This window comes from Calypte anna, chromosome 1, assembly GCF_003957555.1.
Source record: "Calypte anna isolate BGI_N300 chromosome 1, bCalAnn1_v1.p, whole genome shotgun sequence".
NCBI classification, from domain to species: domain Eukaryota; kingdom Metazoa; phylum Chordata; class Aves; order Apodiformes; family Trochilidae; genus Calypte; species Calypte anna.
Window position 1 is genome coordinate 57,693,020 of NC_044244.1, and position 21,065 is coordinate 57,714,084.

A 21,065-nucleotide genomic window follows, 5' to 3' on the forward strand; every position below is an offset into this window, starting at 1 on the left:
CTTTTGTCAGAATGAACAGATTCCAACTTTTTCTGGTTTTGCTGAAATGGGATGTGTAATTCTTAACCCACTGCCCCAAGTCAACTTTTTCATTAGCCACCCCGGGTATTTATTCTAAATCACAAGAGATGCTTGTAGGACCTGACCGCCTAATCAAGAGTCAATGCTGCTGTTGACTGGAGAGCTCTGCACATGTCTATCTTCTCACTGAGCAAAGCAAACACCCTTTCTCTGCTGTAACCAGCAAGTGTGGAATAAAGTTTTATTTGTTAGAAGAAACACTGATGCGTTTCATAACCCCGTTTCATGGGGGTGCATATTAAAAGCAATGACAAGAGGAACACTCACAGTGCTGTAGGCTTCCAGTTACTGTAAGCTGTTGTACTTCTCTCTCTAGGCTTTTACGCTCCTTTTGTAGTCCTAAAACTGATAGCACAGCAGCTCCTAGAGCCAGGACTGTGGAACACTCTCCAAACCTATGGTCTTCTTCAGGGTTATCTCATCTGTCTGCAAATGCAGCCTGAAAAGGGGCTTTTTTCTTTTAGAAAATTGTTTAAGAATAAGAAAAAAAGAGGGATAATAAGTAAGTTTGTAATTTATGAAAATGTTCCTTTGTCTCTTATTTTGTAACTAGTATTTTTTTAGTCAGGACTTGAGAGGTGAAATTTGGCAAGGGTGATAATCCACAGTGAAGAGCAGGGCCATTAGTGACACCAAAGGAAATCAGATGAAAAACTTACAAGCATTAAATCACATACCAAGCATGATGAGTAGGTCTCTTTCTCCTCACTGCCACACCCCAAAAGCCATGAAAAAAAAATCACCATGCCTTCCTGCCCAGCTTAAGTGCCCAGCACAAAGCTCTCTCTGCTAAGGTGTGGTGAGGGCTCCTGGGGAGCTAGGAAATGGTTAGGGGCTGCAGGCAGGATCCTGGTGTTTCTCTGGTTTACAAGCTCTCGTGGACCCAAGTTTCTGCAAAGCAATGCAAGCCATGCTCAGTAAACTGGGTCCTGAATGCTTGGTAGTCTTTGAAAACACAGCTGCTTTTTATGCCTTCATTTATTTAATTGTTTTTATACTTTTCTGTCTCTTCTCTCAAAACCACTTTCTATTCTTCCTTAGAATTTTCTAGAATAGAAGAGTGTTTTTAGTAGTTTTGCAGAGTTTGCAGCAATTTTGATGAATGAAACATTCAGGAGTCAGGTTATGCCAAAGTTGAGATTTTGTGTAGCACCCCAGGCATGTGTGAGGTCAGTCTCTAATTGTGTAATCACAGACCCTTTCTCCTTTGAATAAATAAATTAAAGTATGAGATTCTGGAAACACATGTGCAGCATCTTTTAGCTGTGTCAGTGCCAGCACGGTCATACTCATGGAAGCAGCCCAAATAACAGATGAAGTCATTTAGGCAATAGAGATGAATTATTTTACATATCATGAAGGTGTCATTTCATGTGAGAGTGTATTTCATCTGAGTTCACAGATAGTCAGTTCATAGTCATCCGTTTTCAACTTCAAACTGCTCCTAGGAAAGGGCCTGTGCTCATCTGGGGGAAAACCAGCAAATGTTAGAGCACAAATATCAAATTGTTGACATTACCTCTCAGAGAGCAGGGTGTGACATAAAAAGGTGCAAAGCAGTGAAACACCCCATTGAAATCTCAGTATAAGCCTTTCTCTTTCACCTCTAAAACCTGGGGACTTTCTTCTCTTTATCCATAGGCTTTGTGGGAGTACACTGGAAGCGTGAGTTTCCACTGACATCCATAATAACTGGAGGGATGCCCTACAGGAATTCTGTTTCTTCTCATCCTTTGCATTAAGGGTTTAGGTTTGGGGTTTTTTTTGTGCGAAGTCTAACTACGTGCTACATTTTCTCTTTATTTGTTCTATTGTTTTAAACACCTCTTCCCCTACTTCAAGGGAGGCCTCCAAAGATCTTCACAGCATGCACAGTGACCTCTCATCCTTCTCTTACAGATTCGCTATATTTCACAGACGCAGGGCTTACCAGCAGAGTATTTGTTAAGTGCAGGGACGAAGACTACGAGATTTTTCAACAGGGATACAGACTCACCTTATCCTTTGTGGAGGCTGAAGGTAGGAAAATGTTTCCTTGTTTCTTTTACCTTGCTGTTGATGGTTGGAAGTGCAGATGCAGTCAGGTCCCCGCAGAGCCTATGTCTCTGCTTTTAGAATTGCATCACAAATGTTAGAGTGGATATGGCCAAGATAAAACTGCTGTCCCCAAAGTTTGCAGCTCTTAGCTCACCTGCTTGGCACTGCTTTGTAGGAAATTTGAGTTCAGAGTTGACCTGGGAATCTCAATGAACTGATGTGTAGTTTGAACAAAACATGGTCTAGACAGACTTTGCTCTAATATCTAATGCATTGAAGGGAAGAAAAACAAACAAACAAAAACCCAACATAAAAATATATTACTTCTAATGGTTAAAACCACTAGTGATGCAAGTGAGCATTAGGTCTCTGGTACCAGTGTGTTGGGTGTATTCAGTCCCTAAGGAGAGAGGTCAGCAGGCTTCTGGCTGTAAGCGTGGGATGCTGAGACTCAGGCTGGAGTGGGTGTAAGAGACCTTTGGGACTCCCACCATAGATGGGGGAATCCTTTAAAGTGAAAAAGAAGATACAAAATCACCTTGTGACACAAAAGCTGTCATATAAGCGCAGCAGAGAATAGTGTACGTGTTACTGATCAGGTGAGAGAGACACAGAGGTCTCTGATGAGAGCAGCGTAAAGCACAAGCTGGAAGTGGCATGCAACCTGATTGCTGGGCAGGTCTGGTCAATGCCTGTCTCCTGTTCTGTGCAGACACCAGAAGATCACGAGGCAGAGACGGGGATTAAGTCGAAGGAAGCAAGAAAGTATATTTTCAACTGTTTGGATGATATGGCACAGGTAAGAGCATTGGGAAGTAACCAGCAAGACTGCCTTTAGGACAGCAGTAACAACAAGGAACTACATGATTTCTCTCTGCATGCTATTGCTCTGCCAGCACCTGAGTAATACGAAGATTATGCCCACCAAATCAGCTCATTATGTGCTGCTTTGTAGGGGCAACTGCACACAGGGCCACAAGGGCTCAATGTGCTGTAGTAAAGCAGTCTTGGAAAACGGCTAAGTCACATCTCTGGCTGTCAAAATCCTATGTTTTCTCTTGTCTCTCCAGTGCTCCTCTCTGCAGCCACTGGCAAGTCACTCACCTCTCTGTGCTTAATGCTTCTGCTTGTGAAACAGTGACAATGGAAATAATTGCCATGGCTGCAGAAGAGCATGCTCACTGGAAAACGTGGGGAAACAGGGAGTGCTAATTCACTGTGTTGATTCTATGTGGTTGTGAAAGTTTATTCCAGCATAACCACTCCTGCCACTGGAGTTTGTGCTAGCAAACAAACTAGGGCACAAAACTGGCACAAACTCCAGTCTGTACTAGCAAAGTCTAGACATTATAGCATTCACAAGCAAACATACAGTAATGGAGGACTGTATAGAAAGATGAAATAACACGAAAGGTTTTTTTTCCTGGCACCTGATACATGAATAGTGTGTTTTCCTTAAACATACTGACATTTTTTTTTTTGTTTTATATATCTTTTTTTTGATGACAGGACATATATAATTAAGTATCTGATAGCACAGTCCTTTATATGATAAATATACTGATTATCAGAGCTTGCCTGCTACCACATGGAAGCTGTTCATCTTCAGTGGAGGGTGACTAAGTGTTTCATTAGCCATTGACCCAAGCAAGCTGAACACTTAACAGTCTGTTTGGAGGCCTGACATGCACAAGCCAGCTGATGAGCCACCCTGGAGTCTTCTGTGTGACTTCAGCAGCTCCCTCTTTAGATAGAGAGGCTTGAAGGGCATGTGCTCCAACAAGGAGTAAACACTGGAGACCTTCTAGAGACCTGACCATCTGCTCTTTCCCTCTAGCCCTCACCCTTGTCCTTTCTCCTTCAGGTGAACATGACAACAGATTTGGAAGGAAGTGATATGTTGGTGGAAAAGGCAGACCGGCGGGAGTTTATAGATCTGTTAAAGAAGATGTTGACGATAGATGCAGATAAGAGAATAACACCCATTGAAACTCTGAACCACCCTTTTGTCACCATGACACACTTGCTCGATTTCCCTCACAGCACACAGTACGTGGCTTTCATTTCCTGGGGTTTTGAACTGGGGGATGAAGAGGAGAACTGGTTGTGGTAGAGACCAGTCTGCAGGGCATTATTGCAATGCTTAAGGCTTAAGTGTAAATCCTTTCCTGGGTAAAAAAAAAGCAAACAGAGGATTGCCAACTCTTAAGGTTACAAGAATTGTGTTGTAAAATTTGAAACAGTACAGGGTGTGCTACATTCATTATGCAATTATTAAATAATTAGATATGTTTGCATTAAAATGCAGAAGACATTATACAATTAGAGCTAGAAATATCAGTAATACAAAGTAATACAGTCAAACTAATACTCAAAGTAATACAGTCCTGATTGTTACTGCAGTAATCAACCAGATCTGCAGTGGAGAGCTGACACTTTCTCCTAGAACCTTCCTATCTTGCAGCGATCAATTTGAGGCAGTTTGCTTTTTAAGGGAAGAGCTTTTTCTCCAGCAGGCTGGTTTTACAGGCACAGGCATCAGGCCAAGGAGGCCAGTTTTAGGCTTTGTTGTTGCCTGCCTGTGAGACCTTAAACACCTTGCTCTGACCTCAGCTGACACATATGTGGAATGGAGATGGACTCCCTGTGGAGATGGGAAGTGTCATGCCTCCAAGCCTGACCCCCCCTCTCCTAAGGCTTCCTCAGGGACTCCAGCAGCCTGAAATGCAGGAAATGTGCACACAAAATGTTGCTCTTGTCTCCTGGGGAGTTCACACAGGGCCAGGCCTCCCAGGTGTAAGTGGAGGCAGATACATAGCAAGAGTTTTCCCAAAGCCTGCAGGACAACTACCTTTGAACTTCCTCCTCTACAGCACTTTGCAGTTCAAGGTCCTTTGGCAGGCTGTCCCTTCACCATTGGGAAACCACAGTTGAGTTACTGGCACAACACTGTACTTCAGTGATGGGTGCCAGGTGCATGGGTGTTTAAAGGCTGTGGGGAGCTCAGGTACAAAATAAAGGGGACTGCTTAAAAAGCCATAGATTGTGTTGGCATGGGTCCTGCAGACCAACAGGTCACTGTGTGTCACTGCTCCTGCCCATATGTGTGCTAGTACCTGCAGTATTTCAAGTTCACTTAAGGTAGTTTTCCATCTGAGAAGAAGCTGTAGCTGCCATTTTGTTACATTTATCACAAGATAAGAGCAACTGTTTACCAGAAGGTAGCAGGTGCACGATCTCTGTACACCCAGACTTACCCTGCACAGACATCTTTGAGCATTGTTATCTATAAGTAGATAGTAAGTGATAAACGTAATGAAAATGAGATGGGAGATTATTGTACCAAACAAAGAGGAAGTAAGTTTCATATAAAAACATAAATTTTAAAAGCTAAAGGGTTTTTTTTGCAGGGTTAGCATCACATACAAAAGTTTTTTAATTTACAACAGTCCTTTTTACTTTGCAACATCTGATTGTGTAAGATAGGAGAGAGTGTAATGCATTGCCATCAGAAATCTTTCCACTAACACAGTAGACCATAATCACATCTTCATTTTTAAGTGCTCACTTGTGGCTGCTCAGCCAAAGCCCCAGAAAGGTTGAAAATATCAACTGGGGCCAATAGCAATGAGAATTTCACCTGAATGAAAAAAAATTCAACATCAGGTCTCTGAATACTAAATACTGTGCCCAGCCGGGTGCGTAACCCCACGCAGCCCCTCCGTGGTGGAAGCAGTGATTGGTAAAGAGAGCAATAAGCTGTAACCAGCGTGGCAAGTCAATGGAAATTTTGTCAGTGATTGCCTGTGGTTTTGAGAATAGAAACTTCAAAGCCGTGAGAGATGCAGGGAGTTGTAATCTCTCTTGAAAGTAAATTAGGCAGCAGAGAAAGCGAGAATATATGGAAGATGTAGCGTCTGGAAAGAATCTCTGCTGTGTCATTTCTGAAAGGCTGCAAGTTTGAGCAGCCCCAAGAGGGTCTATTCTGCACACTTCCAAGCAAAGACCAAAGACAGTTTAGCTCCCCATTTCGGATATCCAACTGCCTGACTCTCAAATTGTTGGGTACTCCTCAGTCTTCCTCTCCAGTGTGCTTTGTTTCTGCCTTTTTTCCCCTCCTCTTTTTTTCAAAATAAAGGCAGAGAACGCAGTACTACATTAGCAGAGATTATACCTTGTTGTATGAAAGAGTTTGGTAACACGCACAGTTTACCACGTATAGAATATATATTCTTTCCAGGGCTTTCTATTTTTTGGAGGGAGAGTTATATTCATAGTTGACTGGAAAAATATGCAATCCAATGGTCTTCTACATTTACTTGATAAGCATTTGATTTTTCTGAATGTTCTGCGACTTACAGGTATTTCATAGTCCTTTAAGTGAATGCACATAATGTGCAGCTGTGCACAATGTCCTGAGCCTGTCTTGTCTGCAGGTGTTTATGGCACAGATCCAGTTCTCAAGATATTACCTGTAAGAGAAGAAAGATGATCATGTGAGTAAGAGGCAAGACAGGGATAAAAAGATCTAAGTCCTCTTCCTGAACAACCCTAGGGATCATTTGAGCTTGTTCCCTTAAAAGTTATGTGAGGATGTGTTTACCTCCCCTACCTCTTAACAGCCTAGATCATTACAAAAGAAATTATGCATACAGCTGATTATTTTACAGCTACAGCTGAATTTCATTGCTTGTATTTTGATTTTTATGGATTGAAGCAATGGAAATAAAATAAATGCCCTTATACTTCTTTTAGATGTATTTCAAACTCTGAGATTACATTTGTAAACCTCTGTATGCTTTGGTATCCCAATTGTATGAATGAAATACCAGCAGTTTCATGTACCAGACACCAATACTGTTCTAGAAATGAGAAAGTATTTAATCTCCTTTACTGGGGATAGAAAATACAGTACTTCCCGAAATTTCTATTGCTATATCAATAACATTTAAAGGGAAGTCTATGTATAGGAAGAAGCTGTAATCTTGCCCCCACAAAGATCCAGTCCTCAGTCTTGAGAAAAACTCAGAACCTGGTTCCCTTGGGATGTTGATGAATCTGATTTGGTGTAACCTTTTGCAGTATGAATTGTCCCATTGAATGCAAGAGGACAGATCATGTGCTTTAAGATAAGCATCTGTAGAAGTGTTTAGCCAGGCAGGGGCAATGTTTTAAATGCTTGGCTCGACTCAGGTCTCTGGGAGCTACGTTTCAAAATGAAAAAGTAACATTTTTCAAGGGTCTCGGTGACCAGGAATAGTAAAATTCTTAGCAAAGGACTTGTAAGACTTATGGTGAGGCAGAAAGCATGAGCTGTCTTTTCCTCTCAGGCTCAATTATCAGAAAAAATGGTATTTTCCTTTCTTGTTCTCAGTCTCGTTCACCCTTAGAATAGCCAGTTCAGGGTTTGGGGTTTTTTTGCCCTGCCACCTGAAGACTGATATTGATTTGCTGTCTGTGACTTACACTGGAATGCTCAGCCCCATAGGAGCACCCAGGAGTCTCAGAGCAGCCGCTCTCCCCTTGACACCCATTTGGCCCTCTTCTCTACAGGGTTAATCAGACTCTCACTGGCTAAGAGAGAGCTGCATAAAATAGCAAAGGACTTTAAGAGGCTAGAACATGCCAAGCCTGCTGGTGAGAACTAATGCAGGGCCAGCTTGATGAACTGTTGCCTGTGTTGTTCAGTTGGTTGATTTTCTCCCCCTTACTTGTGCCCCTTCTCCTTCCACAGTGTCAAGTCCTGCTTCCAGAACATGGAGATCTGCAAGAGGCGGGTGAATATGTACGACACAGTGAACCAGAGCAAGACACCATTCATCACCCATGTAGCCCCAAGCACATCGACCAACTTGACCATGACTTTTAACAACCAGTTGAACACAGTCCACAACCAGGTAAGGGCATTGATCAGAAGCAGCCAGCACTTAACACATTTACTTCAGTAGGGTCTAGAAGGTGAAAAGCAGAGCAGCATCCCATTTGACATGCCTAAAAAGTGATGGTCCTTTTTTACTCTCCTTCCTCTGCTCTACCTCATTCTCTTTGCTTCAGGGAAGTGGTAATCTTGTGACATTTTGTGTGATGGTGAAATGTAGCCCTCATTGTTTATGTTGTAATTGGGGGTGATAAATCCTGCTTACTTGGGAAGTTGCTATGGGGAAAAGCATATTAGTCCATTCATGCAGCAAGCAGGACTGCACTTCCTGAGTCTGGCAGAAGTGTCTGTGATCTTACAGCACTTCTTCATATTGAGATTGAAGTAAAAATAAACATAAACCGTTCTGTAACAGATACAGCACTGTAACCCTTCAACAGGAAAGAAGAGTTCAGTGGTAATATTTATTCTTACCTCTCATTTTACTTCAGGTGCTACAGTCCATCTGGGGACTCTGTGCACGTAGCACCACTCCTAACACATTGCACTCTACATTGGTGGGCCCTGGCTTTGAAGTGGTGCTTTGGACTCTTGTATTAGTTTTACATGCCCCAGTGTTGGGGGGTGCTGTGTTCACAAATTTTATGTGACTTGTAGGCTAAGCCTGTTTACTGAGCATTAAAACAGTGAAAGGAAACTCCCCAGTTATAGCACTCTGGGAGACTGAGGCTGAAGAAATAGCTACTGTCTTTTAAGCCTTTGGGAACAGGCTGCTCAAGATTCACTCTAGAGATTGTAGGTAGCATTGTGGAAATGCAGCCTGGAAAGGAAGGGAGCAAAAAGAGTGTGCACGTGCAGAGTGTTCCTGTGTCACTCAGAAAACCAGACTTCATGGTTCAGTTCCCAATCTATGTGATCACAGAAAGTCTTTTTGAATTAAGCAAATAATTCAGACAGGTCATGGCTTGGTATGATAGGATACTAGTTAAAAAGCTGATTGCCTTTCTTGGCTGTTTTGGAGATGCTGGCTAAAGAAGTACATGCTACATGGTCCCCGGGCCCCAGCTGCAGGGCAGACCCCACAGTTGTACCTAGCAATTGCTAGTAGGAAATGCAGACTTGCTTTTGTTTCCTCACAACTCACTCAATGCTAAGATCTGTTGTTGGATCGGGAGGTCCATGATAATCTCTGAATTCTCATCAAGGGTGGGGAAGGGTGTTGTGAGCAGAACCAGAAGCTCCAGTGTTCCTAGAGGAAGCGGTAGAAACATTTCCAGAGAGAGTGTTTTAATTTGAACAAGCTCTAAACCTTTCACTGTTCCCTTCTCTGTACCACTCATCTTGGCTCTCTGGTACTCCCTATCTCTGCAAAATATCTGGGGATTGCCTCCTTCCAGTAATGGCTTCTGAGATTAGGATTGTGGGGGCTCTCGTGCTTGCTGCCCAGTGTGTTGCACAGGGGAACAGCTTGCACTTCTCTGCCCCTGCAGAGAGAGGAGGAGGAAGAAAGGTTTTTCATTGCATCCCTCACGTCTATGGTTGTGGCTGTGGCAGCACAGCACAGGTACCCTTCCTGGACCCACGGGCTACCAGGGTAGCACAAAATACTGAGCCTGCTTCTTCCTGCATCGTTGATCAAAGCCTCAGCCTGGGTTCATACATGCAACAAGAAAATGTTGTGTCACTTGTCTCCATCAAGGACGCTGGGGCATTTGGGTGGAGATGAAAGGCAGGCTCTGGTCTAGTAGAACCGAGTCATCTAACTGTAAATGGTAAGAGCATATTTTTATAGAGCTGTGGCATAGCTGTGTAGGGGTTGTTTGCCAGCAACTGTTGCAGACTCAGTCCAAATAAAATACAAGTCAACCTTAGATTTCTAGATGTTTTGCAGAGCACTGGGCTTATTCTTTTGGCTTTGCAACTTCTACTTCTTGGAGTTTCTTCTCTAAGAGATTTTGATGTCAAGACCCACAAAGTTTGGATTTTGAAAGTACTGTTGTTAACTACAGTTATGCCTTCAAATTCAAAACATGGTGCTAGGGGCATCTAATATCTTAGACAGAAGGAAGAGGGAAGGATGGAATGAGTCTCCTCTCTTAGGAAAAGGCTTTGCAGGGTGTGGAGGTGCAGAGTTTCTTTTACTTGAGAAATGTGAGCTGCTTCTAAAGCTGTGAGCATAATGAGAGAACAGCCTGATTTGGAGATGGTAGCATTTTCTGAACCTGTCTTCATCATGCTGGAAATCAGAAACAGTTGGGCAATAAATGGGGCTACAGTTCTGCTTTGGAGAGCAGACTATGTCTCCAAGCAGTGCACAGCAGAGCTGTATGGCTGGAGATCCTGTGGCATGGACCAGCTGCAGTTACTCGGGCAGATCGTGTTCCTTTCCCCATCACTGCCCTTGCCTCTGTGCTCCTCAGTTTCCTGTTTTACCTTTTGTTTGGCTTCAGTTTGCTGTTTTGGTTTTGTTTTGTTTTTTATTTATTTATTTAATTTATTTTTGCTTTATCTTACACCATTTTACTTTTTTATTTTATTTTTTGGATTTTGCTTCTTCCAGCCTACCCATCTCCCTCATTTTGTTTTGTTTTGTTTTTGTTTTCTTTTGTTTCGTTTGTTTGTTTGTTTTTGTTTTAACTCCCATCATTCCTTTAGACCACCAACCTGGCTCCCACCTCCTCCAGTGCCACTATTTCCTTAGCCAACCCCGAGGTCTCCATACTAAATTACCAATCTGCACTCTACCAGCCCTCAGCGGCGTCCATGGCTGCGGTGGCCCAGCGGAGCATGCCTCTGCAGACAGGAACAGCGCAGATCTGTGCCCGGCCTGACCCCTTCCAGCAAGCTCTCATTGTCTGCCCACCAGGCTTTCAAGGTAAGTAAAAGCCTCACCAGGTCTTGGCCAGTCACTGCTCCCTCCCCACTGCCACTTCATCTAGCTCTTGGTGGAAACAAAACTTCATTAGCGCAGATCGTAGGGGAGAAAAATCGCTGGCTTAGTAAATCAGAGCAATGAGGCTGCTGCAGATGGAAATGTTTGTAACAACAGAGGAGATTGGTTGGAGGTGGCTGGTTTAAAGCAAAGGGTGAGGCACCGAGAAGGAGCTGCGGGCAGATGATATTTGTCAACCTTTGCCCTGAACAGAATTTGGGGCTCTTTTACCTCGCTTTGGTAGACTTGAGAACTTGTCCCCAGAACAGTGTTAACTCAGTGCGTAAATGGTGGGCTCATCACTTCTCAGTGATTCAGTTGGAAAAGGTGGACTCAGGGGGTTAATGGAGCAGGAAGTGTGATGCTGGTGGAGATGAGTGTTTGCCCTCATTAATAGATGCTTGTGGCCCTTGATCAATACAATTCCTTTAGCTCCAGCCCTGCTGCAGGCAGCTTTGCCTGTGTAAAACAGTGGCAGAGACCACAGATACCATACTGTCAGACAGCTTAGGTGATGATCAGATTTAGGCACTGTCCCTCTCTGGGCATTACATGCTGTAACAATTTGGAATAACTAGCCAGGTATCTGTAGGAAGTGGTCTACATAGACTTTGCTTCAGCTGGTGCATCTTCTGCTCTTCATTTCTACAAGCCAGTCTGTGCAGCAGTCTCTGGGCACTTGTTAAATGTTCTGCAAGATTATCAAAGCTCTTTTGAACTACAGGAGTTTAGCTAGACCTCTTCTACATAGTTAAAATGCATCTCAAGGGTTTGGCTTCAGAAATGTATGCTAACATTTTCTGCTTGCTATCTTGAGAAAGCTCTCAAGCAGGAGTAGCACAGGCTGTACCATGCACTAAGGTAATGGAGAAGGAAGCTTCCTGCAGCTCCGCTGGGCTAATGTGTGGCTGAGTCAGCAGTGACTGGGTTTGGGGTTTGCTAGATTGCACAGTCAAATCAGAGCCTTTTAAATAACAGTTCTGAGAAGCTGTGCAAGAGGAAATCATCTATCCTCATCAAGGCTGAGGGAGTAGGGAGTTCTGGATTCCTGTCTCATTTCAGTCTAAAGAGATAATTCTCACATAGCAGTGGGCTTTGGCTGGAAAGGACCCTTCTCTGTTGTCAAATCTCTGTACATGTATTGAGATTTTTCCCACACATTCAAGGTACCTTAAAAATATTAATTCAGTTAATCTTTAAAGTCTTTGAAAATGTCTTTTCACATGTGTCATGTTTATGAATACTTGATGAGCATGTCTGGGCTAGGGTAGAATATGTGGGACTCGGAGAGCCTGATTTTTTGGAGGGACTGAGTACTGCGTTTTAAGTGGACATCAGCAAGTGCCTTTAGACATCTCTGAAAACCAAATGCCTGTTCGTAGCTGTGCAGTTGATGGCTAATGCTGTGCCTTCTGTGCTGTAACAGGGTTACAAGCCTCCCCTTCGAAGCATGCTGGGTATTCAGTTCGGATGGAGAACGCTGTTCCCATTGTCACTCAGGCTCCCGGGGCACAGCCTCTTCAGATCCAGCCGGGACTCCTCGCACAGGTAAGAAGCCCTGAAGGCACCAAGCTTGTCAGGTGTTTTCTGTGTTGTTTAGCTCTGAAGGCTGAGGAGAGCGTATTTCTCTGAGAGCCTTCTGTGCTGCAGTTTGGAAACTTGGACAGGCATATTAATTTTCTATGTCTTTCTCTGAAATGTCCAAACCTCTCCCGGTTCATTGCTCAGCTCAAAGGCTACATTGGAGCGGCAAAAGTCTTCGTAAAGACCTTCTTTCCTTCTGCTTCTCCAGTAGAGTCAATGAGAAGCCTCAGGGGAAGCTGTGTCAAGCCTCTGCTGAGGAGGAACCAGTGATAAACTTACTGCATCCTCATGAACTCCCAGTTTTAGTGGTAGTGTGTGGCCAGGAGTTGTGCTGGTGAATTGCATGCTGCCAATAAATATCTTTCATGCTTTAAGTTTGCTCCCTTACGTTTTATGAGTGTCTTGGCTTAGTGCCATTAGAGCTGCCCCTCTGCTCGTAAGTTATGGGTTATATCTCGTGGTCAAAGGCGAGGGCCCCATAGCCAAGGAGCTCTCCTTGTCAGCATCACTTGTTGGCACAATTACCTGAAATACACTCACAGGAAAAGCATGGTTCCTCCCACATAAAAACCCAAACAGGAATAGATACCAGTGATAACACCTGTATCCTCAAGGAGAACTCCATCTCCCCAAAATGCATAAGCAATTCATTCCTCCTTGTGCTGGCTTCAGTGAATATGCCCCTAGTGGTGTTCAGCTGATGCCATGATGGAATTTCTGCTGAAATCAGATATGTTTCTGGCAGAAAAAAAAAAACCACCTAGGACACTTAGTATTAAGTTGTGCAGCCTGAAAAAGATGATCTACAAGTCAAAATGTACATGCCTCTGATTCAGGATTTGTTGGTCTGCCATGCCCTGGTTAATGCCAGCATGGTGTATGCAGTCAGGTGCCAATAGACTTGGGGGTTTATGCCTGTGCGTTGCTGGGGTAAAGCTGCTGGTGCAATTGCCTTTCTTTGCCATCTGCCAGTCTCGCTTATCTGGTGAAGATGGATCAAAACACAGCTTGAAGCCTGTATGATTTCTGTTAGCTAAAGTGCCTTGCCCCTTCCCAACAGCAAAGTCTTTGAGGGCTGTCTGAAACACTGAACCTATCTCAGCTGCAGCTTCTAACAACCTACCTGGGCCACCTCTCTTGTTTGTTTGGAAAGGAGAGCCTAAGAGGCAGGGGAAACAAAAACAATGGCAAAGTGAAAGCAGTCTGTGCAGACACAGTTGTAAGCACATATTGCTTGTGCAAGAAGTCAGCCAAGGCAGTGGGTGAAGGAAGTGACAGAGTTTAGCATGCCCCCACCTTTCTGCTCGGCCTCCTTAGGTGCACTTTTGCACAGGGCTTGATGGGGTGAGGCTGGGTCTGAGGGGTCCCAAAAGCAGCAGAATCCCAAAGATCTCGGGACCTCCAGTTTCTTCTTTCTTCTCAGGGTTGCCTTTTTGGGGTCACCACACAGTCTGTGGGAGGGAAGGAGTGTATGGGAAGAGTTTTGCTGTGAGTTTCTGTGCTGCCCCTGCTACATGAGCTCTCATTTCATGGGCTGCTTCTTGTACTTTCTACTGACATTTTATTCCCTGTCACTTCCACAAGGGAGTTTAAGATATTTCTGAGAGCACTCCTCAGTGGCGTAGATTTTTTATTTTTTTATTTGATAAAAGAGGGGCAGTCTGCCTGTTGATCTATCTGTCTGTCTCACATGATGAGCAATGCTAGTTGCTGCTCTGATGGCAAGGCACTCTGATTGATGCCAGTGGCATCTGGTGTCCGCGGGCCTCGCTCAGTTCAGGCTGAGCAGCTGGTCTGATAAACAAATCTGTAACCAATTCCAGTTTCCTGAATGGAAAAACAGGTTCTTTGTAATGTATTGTAGTCACATCTGATCTCGGAGTGTCTGGATGTCTCTCTTTCAGCAGAGACCTGTTCCTCTCATGCACAGCTGCTTATCTAATGCTCTTCAGACTGGACTGTGCAATTGTTCCAACTACTAGAGGGACTGTCCCCAGCAGAGAGCCGTGGCACCTCCAGAGCCCACTGCTGTCTTTCCACCCAGCTTATTTGTTCCCCTGATCAGGCATGATGCATGCAGCTCCTTGTTCTTCCAGCACTGTGTAGGCCATCAGGCTTTCTCCCCTGCCCACCACACGGCTCAGGTCACTGTGCTTACCCATGTCAGGATAGCTGTGGCTGGCAAAGCCTTACTGCATCAAAGCAAAGCTGGTGTCCAGCTCTCCCTGAGCTTTTTCTACTAGACCAAAAGTCCCAGAGGAAGGACAGTGGAATGAGCTGCAGGAGCTGGAAGGACCCAAGCAGAAACAGTGACATATTTTGAGCATCATCTGTGGCAGCTGTATGTCTGTGACATGGAGCTAGAACAGAGCAAGCAGGCTTCAAGATGCAGAGCCAGTGGTGAAAGTAACTTATTTGTAACTTCTCTAGGTCTGTTTTCTCCCTCCCAAGCAAATGTGCTATATACTGTACGCACAGAGACGAGTGAAAGGAGACTGATCCTGTCTTTACCAATAGCTCTCTGCAGCTTCAGATCTGAAAAGAGACAAAGCTGTAGAGTTTTCTGGCAGACTTTCATGACATGACCCAGAAATGTCCCCTGTCCTTGAATAAGTCTGAATTCTTGATTTTCTCTCTTTTTAACTCCTTCCCAACAACACTTCTTCCCATGGAGGTCTTGCCACTGGCTTTCAGAACACCCTTATTCTGTTAGTCACTGATGCTCTGCATCCCAAGCAGGAGCTCTGTTGCGCTGGGCAGCCCACCACATCCCAAGCACAGGGGCCAGCACGGTGCTCCACCACAGCAGCACAATTTCTCAGTAATGCAATAACTGAGAACAGGCTGCAGCTGCTGGCACAGGCCTCCCATGTGTAAGCACAGTGCACTGTGGTAGTGGATCAGCCTAGACAAGTCTTATCTGCAGATTAAATGATTCAGTGGTCCTTACCTAATAAGTGAGGAATTTGCGCCTGCACCCTGACGCTGCATCTAAATTTATGCACTGCAGTCGGGAAAGGAGCTTAGATTTGTTCAGTTCTCTTCCTGAAAAAAAAAGGAAGCAGTTTTCTCTACAAGTAAATCCAGGTAGTCCCTGGGGACTGGCTGCAACAGTAGTTTTGTCTCCTCTTTTAAATTAAAGCTGGGGGGGGAAAAAAGGTTTCTTCCTTCCCTGATCTTTTTGCGTGTTTGCCTCTTCCTCCTACCTGCTCCAAGCAGCAGTTAAGTTGGTGGTTGTGGCTCCTGAGATAAAGAGCTCACAGGAGGCCTCTGGTTGTTCCTCCATTTCAGAAGTTCTTTTAATCTAACTCAGCAACATGGAAAATTACAAGCCACTCAAACTTTTGAGAAGAACTGGGGAAAGGTTTTTATTTATTTGTGGTGTTTGGGCTTTGGTTGTGGTTTCTTTTTGGGGGAGGTTGTTTCCGGGGGGGGGTGGGGGGTGTAGGAGGTGATGATTATGGGGATAGTTAACAGGATTCTTATGAAGATGGAGGTGAGAACAAATGCAGGCTTGGAAGAAGCCTGCCCTCTCTAAAATTTAGCCTCCCTAGAGCTTTGAGCAGTCCAGAGTAGTGGTGTCGTTTGGGACTACGGAGGGCTGTAGCTAGTACCTCTGTGTTTCCCAGTCCAGGCACTGAGAAGTTGCCAGTGGCAGCTCTCAGAGAGCAAAGCAAAGACAGTTTCCCAAGTTGAAAATCCAATCATCTGTCTTGTGTTTGGAGTCACTGGAGCGAGACGACCTGAGTCATGCCTGTGGCAGCTCAGCTGGAGGGATAGTTGCATAGCAGAGTGATGGCTCAACACATAGAGCAGAGATTTCCACCCCTGCAAGGGGGACACCCACTCAGAAAAAGTCAGAGTGCACACAGAGAAGGCAACCAGCAATGTGCCTGCACAGCTCCACTCTGCTTTGGCCAGGGGGCTTCTGGTGAGCTGGACAAAGGACATGTGCAAAGCATCTGACACTGTCCCATATGACATTCTGATCTCTAAACTAGAACGATACGAAATTTGATGGATGGACCACTCACTGGATAAGGAACCTGCTGGATGGTCACACCGAAACAATTGTGATCAGTGGTTCAGTGTCCAAATGAAGATGTGTGACAAGTGCTGTTCCTCAAGGGCAGGGTTGTACTCAGACCAGTGCTGTTTACCATCTTTATTGGTGACATGGACAGTGGAATTGAATGCACCCTCAGCAAGTTTGCTGATGACACCAAACTGTGTGGTGAAGTCAACATGCTAGAGGGAAGGGATGCTATCTAGAAGGACCTTGACAAGCTTGAGAAGCGGACTCATGAAAACTGCATGAAGTTCAACAAGGCTAAGTGCAAGGTTCTGCACCTGGGTTGAGGCAATCCCAGCACTAATAGAGGTTATGAGGAGAAAGGATTGCAGATAGCCCTGAGGAGAAGGACTTTGGAGGTGGTGGTAGACCAGAAGCTCAATATGAGCCATCAATGTGTGCTTGTGGCTCAAAAATTCATCTGGGTCCTGCGCTCCATCAAAATAAACACAGACAGCCAGTCAAGGGAGGTAATTCTACCCCTCTACTTTGCTCTTGTGAAATCCCACCTGGAGTACTGTGTCCAGTTCTGGAGTCCCCAGCATAAGAAGGTCATGGAGCTCCTGGAACTTGTCCAGAAGAGAGACACTAAAATGATCAGAGGGCTGGAGCACCTCCCCTAAGAAGACAGGCAAAAGAAGTTGGGGTTGTTCAGCCTGGAAAAAAGGAGGCTCCATGGTGACCTTATAGCAACTTTCCAGTATCTGAAGGGGGCCTACAAGAAAGCTGGGGTAGGGCTTTTTACATGGGTATGTAGTGAGAAGACAAAGGGAAGTGGTTTCAAACTTGAGGAGGGGAGATTTAGGTTAGACATTAGGAAGAAATTCTTTAATTTGAGGGTCGTGAGACACTGGAAGAGGTTGCCCAAGGACGTTGTGGCTGCCCTTCCCTTGAAGTGTTCAAGGCCAAGTTGGTTGGGGCCATGAGGTACCTGGTCTAGTGGAAGGTGTCCCTGCCCATGCAGGAGGGTTGGAACCAGATGATCTCTAAGTACCCTTCCAACTCAAACCATTCTATGATTCTGTGTTTCTCTGATTGCGCTGCTTGGCCTGTGCAGGAAGATGTTTCTCACAAGGAGAGCACTTGGTGACCAATACTAACTCCCTTTTGATATCCCAAAATTCCTCCTTTTTTTCCTCCACACAAAAGCCCTTTAGCTCCTTTCTCTTTCCTGATCCTTGAAAATTTAATTCTCCTTTCAAGTTCCTTTAGGTTCCTGAAGTCCTTTAGGTCCCACTGCTGTGGGAGAGGGTAAATAACGGGACTGTACTACCCATCTGATCTGGAGAGTCAAAATTAAAAAGGCTCTGAAGAGTTTGATGTCTGGTTTGAAAATCTGATAAGTTTCTATCCCTCTTATTCCAAGTTTAACCTGAAGCATAGCTACTGCTTTGGACAGCAGGGTTGCTTTTTTTCCCTCTCTTTTGTGCTTTCTGTATTGATAACTTTTCAAACTGCTTTTCCTGTGGTTTCCTAGTGGTATATGTCATCTATGACTGAAAAATGGTAGAAGGTCAGTATTTTGACCATGGTCATCATTAGTATCCCCCAGCTGAGCACGGACGACCACCACACTCCTCAGCGTATGAGGACTCTTGTTACGAAATTGTTTTCCCTCTGTCCGACAGCAAGCGTGGCCCAGCGGCACCCAGCAGATCCTGCTCCCTCCCGCCTGGCAGCAGCTGACCGGGGTGGCCACCCACACTTCTGTCCAGCATGCCACCGTCATCCCAGAGTCCATGGCAGGAACCCAGCCGCTGGCAGATTGGAGGTAAATTGGTGGCACTTGGGAGGCTGCCTTGAAGGTACCCAGCGGTGCTGGAGGAGGCACGAGGGTGGGAGGGATGGGGTCCTGCGGGGCTGCAGAAGCCAGTAAGAGAAGGGTAGGGAGGCTGCAGCCTGGCATTGCCTGTCTGGCGGCTACAGGCGGCTTGTCCCATAGCTTCTCTCCTCGAAACCATGCCTGCATCCCTCCCTTCAGTCCATTCTCCTGAGGGGAATCGGGAGCCCAAGGTGCCCTGGATGAGGGCACCTCGGTGGGAGCCTGCGAAGGAGCCATCCGGAGGGCCGCCAGTTGCATGTTAAACGCGTGCCCATCTCTTCCCTTTGCAGAAACACCCACGCTCACGGCAGCCATTACAACCCCATCATGCAGCAGCCGGCACTGCTGGCCAGCCACGTGGCGTTGCCCGCCGCCCAGCCCGTCAATGTGGGTGTTGCTCACGTCATGCGCCAGCCGCCCACTGCTGCCACCAGCGCCAGGAAGAGCAAGCAGCACCCTTCGGCACCCCGGTGAGTGTCCAGGCTGTGGCCTCGGTTGTGGCGTGGCGTTGAGGAGGCAGGAGGCCTTGGGTGGCTGTGAATGCAGCCCTGCACCATGGGCGCGCTGATGAGGGCAGTGAAGTTTTTTCCACCGCCCACTGGTGATGAGATGGTGCTTTTTGTCGAGTGGGTTCTTTGCTGTTTTGCCTCTCTCCCACCCAGGTCAAGAGAGTGCAGGTGTAAGAGGGAGTCAGGCACCAGTGAGCTTTGTTTTGAGCTTTGTTTTGTCTGGGAGTTAGTGGCTGGAGTGGGTGCAGGGTGGGAGATTCAGGCCCTGTTCATACAGCTCCTTACGCCACTGTGATTACCTAAGGCCTTGTAGTCACCATAATTAAAAATGTAACAATGTTCTCAGGACAGTGTGGTGCAGTGCCTGGTTGCCAGACCTTTTCTTCCCACATCATCTCAAAGTGCTCCTGAGGTGCAGTGTCTGCATTTCCACAGTGTAGCTGGTGGACCTCCAGGGGACCACATCTTCAGGAACACGTGCCTGATGTGTGCACACAAGATCTGGCTTTTCAAAAGCAGTGGGGTGATGACCTGTTTTCTGAGCTGTAGGGCCACACACAGTGGAGAAGTGGGGTGGCTTTACACCACTTTCAAGCTCTCTGACTCCTAATGTAGGTGGTTGGCCCCTATCCTGAACAGTACACACCCACAGCAGATGGCCAGACTGTCCATTTCTAATCACGGCAGCATAAAACAAGGATCATTTTATAACAGCATCTCATACAGGGACAGTCCCCAGACACCTGAATCTATCAACTCTCAGCAGAACTATTTGGCTCTGCAAGTAGGAGACCGAGTTTTGGTTCATGCTATGGAATGTGGCACAACTCAAACTGTAGGATGATTGTGGTGCCTGTCACGGCCCCATGATCTTGCCTAGAGGACAAGGCTATTTAAGATGTATGTGTAGCTGTTCTGGGGAAAGTCCTCTGGGCTGTGAAACTAGCACATTTCTTTAAAAAAAGCCAAAAATCCAAAACAAAACAAGCCAGCTCAGGAGAGAGAACCAAAATGGGTCACCACTTGTGCAGCAACAAAAACAGAGGAGCTTGTGGTTTTCCTGGGTGACTGGACCAGGGCCAGAGGAACTCTAAGTTCACAACCAATTTGACTCTAGTTAAGAGGCCACTATTTAAATCCTTCCCATTTATGTGCTCTCTAATGTTGCATTTACTTTGGGTGGGCTCCAGCTGTCTTAGTGCATTCGTAATGCAGAGCAGAGGCAGCTATGTCCCCAGCAAGCCAAAAAAAGAGAGCAGCCCTGTTGAAACCAGTGTGCCTGTGCAGGGCCTCCCTTTCCCCTTCCCTCTCCTGAGGCAGCGTGGCAGCATCCAGGCAGAACTGGCCACTTTCAGAGCAACTGGGTTTTTACAGCTTCATTAATTGTCATGCTTTGGTAGCCAAATGAGGAACTCTTCTCCTTTGGAGATGAGGGTACTCCATGCTGCTCATTGGTATTCAAAAAGCACTGCAAATGCTACTGTGCAGCATTTGTTATGCAAAAGACCCTCTGTAAGTTGGTATAGTGCTATACTTCCAGAATGACTTCCTTTTGATGGATGCCACCTATTCCTTTTGTTAGCTTTCAAGCCAAGCTTGAAGGGGCAGCCAAGGCCCCAGGGTAGAACAAAGCCAGAACTTTTGTCTTTTTCCTTTTTGAATCTGCAAGTGTTCTGCAATAGGCAGAAGAAATAACAAGAAATACAAGGAAGAAAGAAGATGTGGGAATTGAGTGAAATAGGTTTTAATCACTGTAAATATTCTCACCTGCAGATCTGTGCTGCACTGGTTGATAGACAGGTTCTGTGTTCAGATCCCTGGTCCAAGTGGGTCCTTTTCAACTACCAGGCAGGAAAGCGGGAGCAGGAAGACTGGGGGGAAAAAACAGTACTTGGGAATGTTTTTCTACTACATTTTAAAAATATTGTTCCTTTCTTTCTGATTTATATATGCTGTATCTGCTGCCTCACGTGGGAATGAAATGGAACTCATTATATGTCCTCCCATCTATGTGCTCTCATCCATAGTACTCCACTGCCCGAGAGGATGAAGCACTGAGCAGGGAATGTTAGTTGGAAAGATTCTTTAATGGAAAATTAGATTTTCAACAAAGAACAGCATTCCTGATAAATGATTGTTGTTTTCTACAA

The 21,065-nt window shown here is 45.5% G+C and overlaps 1 protein-coding gene across 4 annotated transcripts in view; it reads left to right on the forward strand.

Annotated features, from left to right (window-relative positions):
- Window positions 1-21,065, forward strand: part of HIPK2 (homeodomain interacting protein kinase 2) — a 131,931-nt gene that overhangs the window by 96,302 nt on the left and 14,564 nt on the right. The window contains exons 4-12 of one of the 4 annotated variants that reach the window (XM_030466797.1): window positions 1,981-2,100; window positions 2,831-2,917; window positions 3,983-4,167; window positions 6,555-6,614; window positions 7,853-8,015; window positions 10,652-10,871; window positions 12,355-12,476; window positions 18,213-18,355; window positions 18,697-18,876. In XM_030466797.1, the coding sequence (XP_030322657.1) occupies window positions 1,981-2,100; window positions 2,831-2,917; window positions 3,983-4,167; window positions 6,555-6,614; window positions 7,853-8,015; window positions 10,652-10,871; window positions 12,355-12,476; window positions 18,213-18,355; window positions 18,697-18,876 (1,280 nt within the window). The remainder of the gene's footprint in view (window positions 1-1,980; window positions 2,101-2,830; window positions 2,918-3,982; window positions 4,168-6,554; window positions 6,615-7,852; window positions 8,016-10,651; window positions 10,872-12,354; window positions 12,477-18,212; window positions 18,356-18,696; window positions 18,877-21,065) is intronic. The other 3 variants (XM_030466815.1, XM_030466805.1, XM_030466824.1) reach the window with 3 other exon arrangements.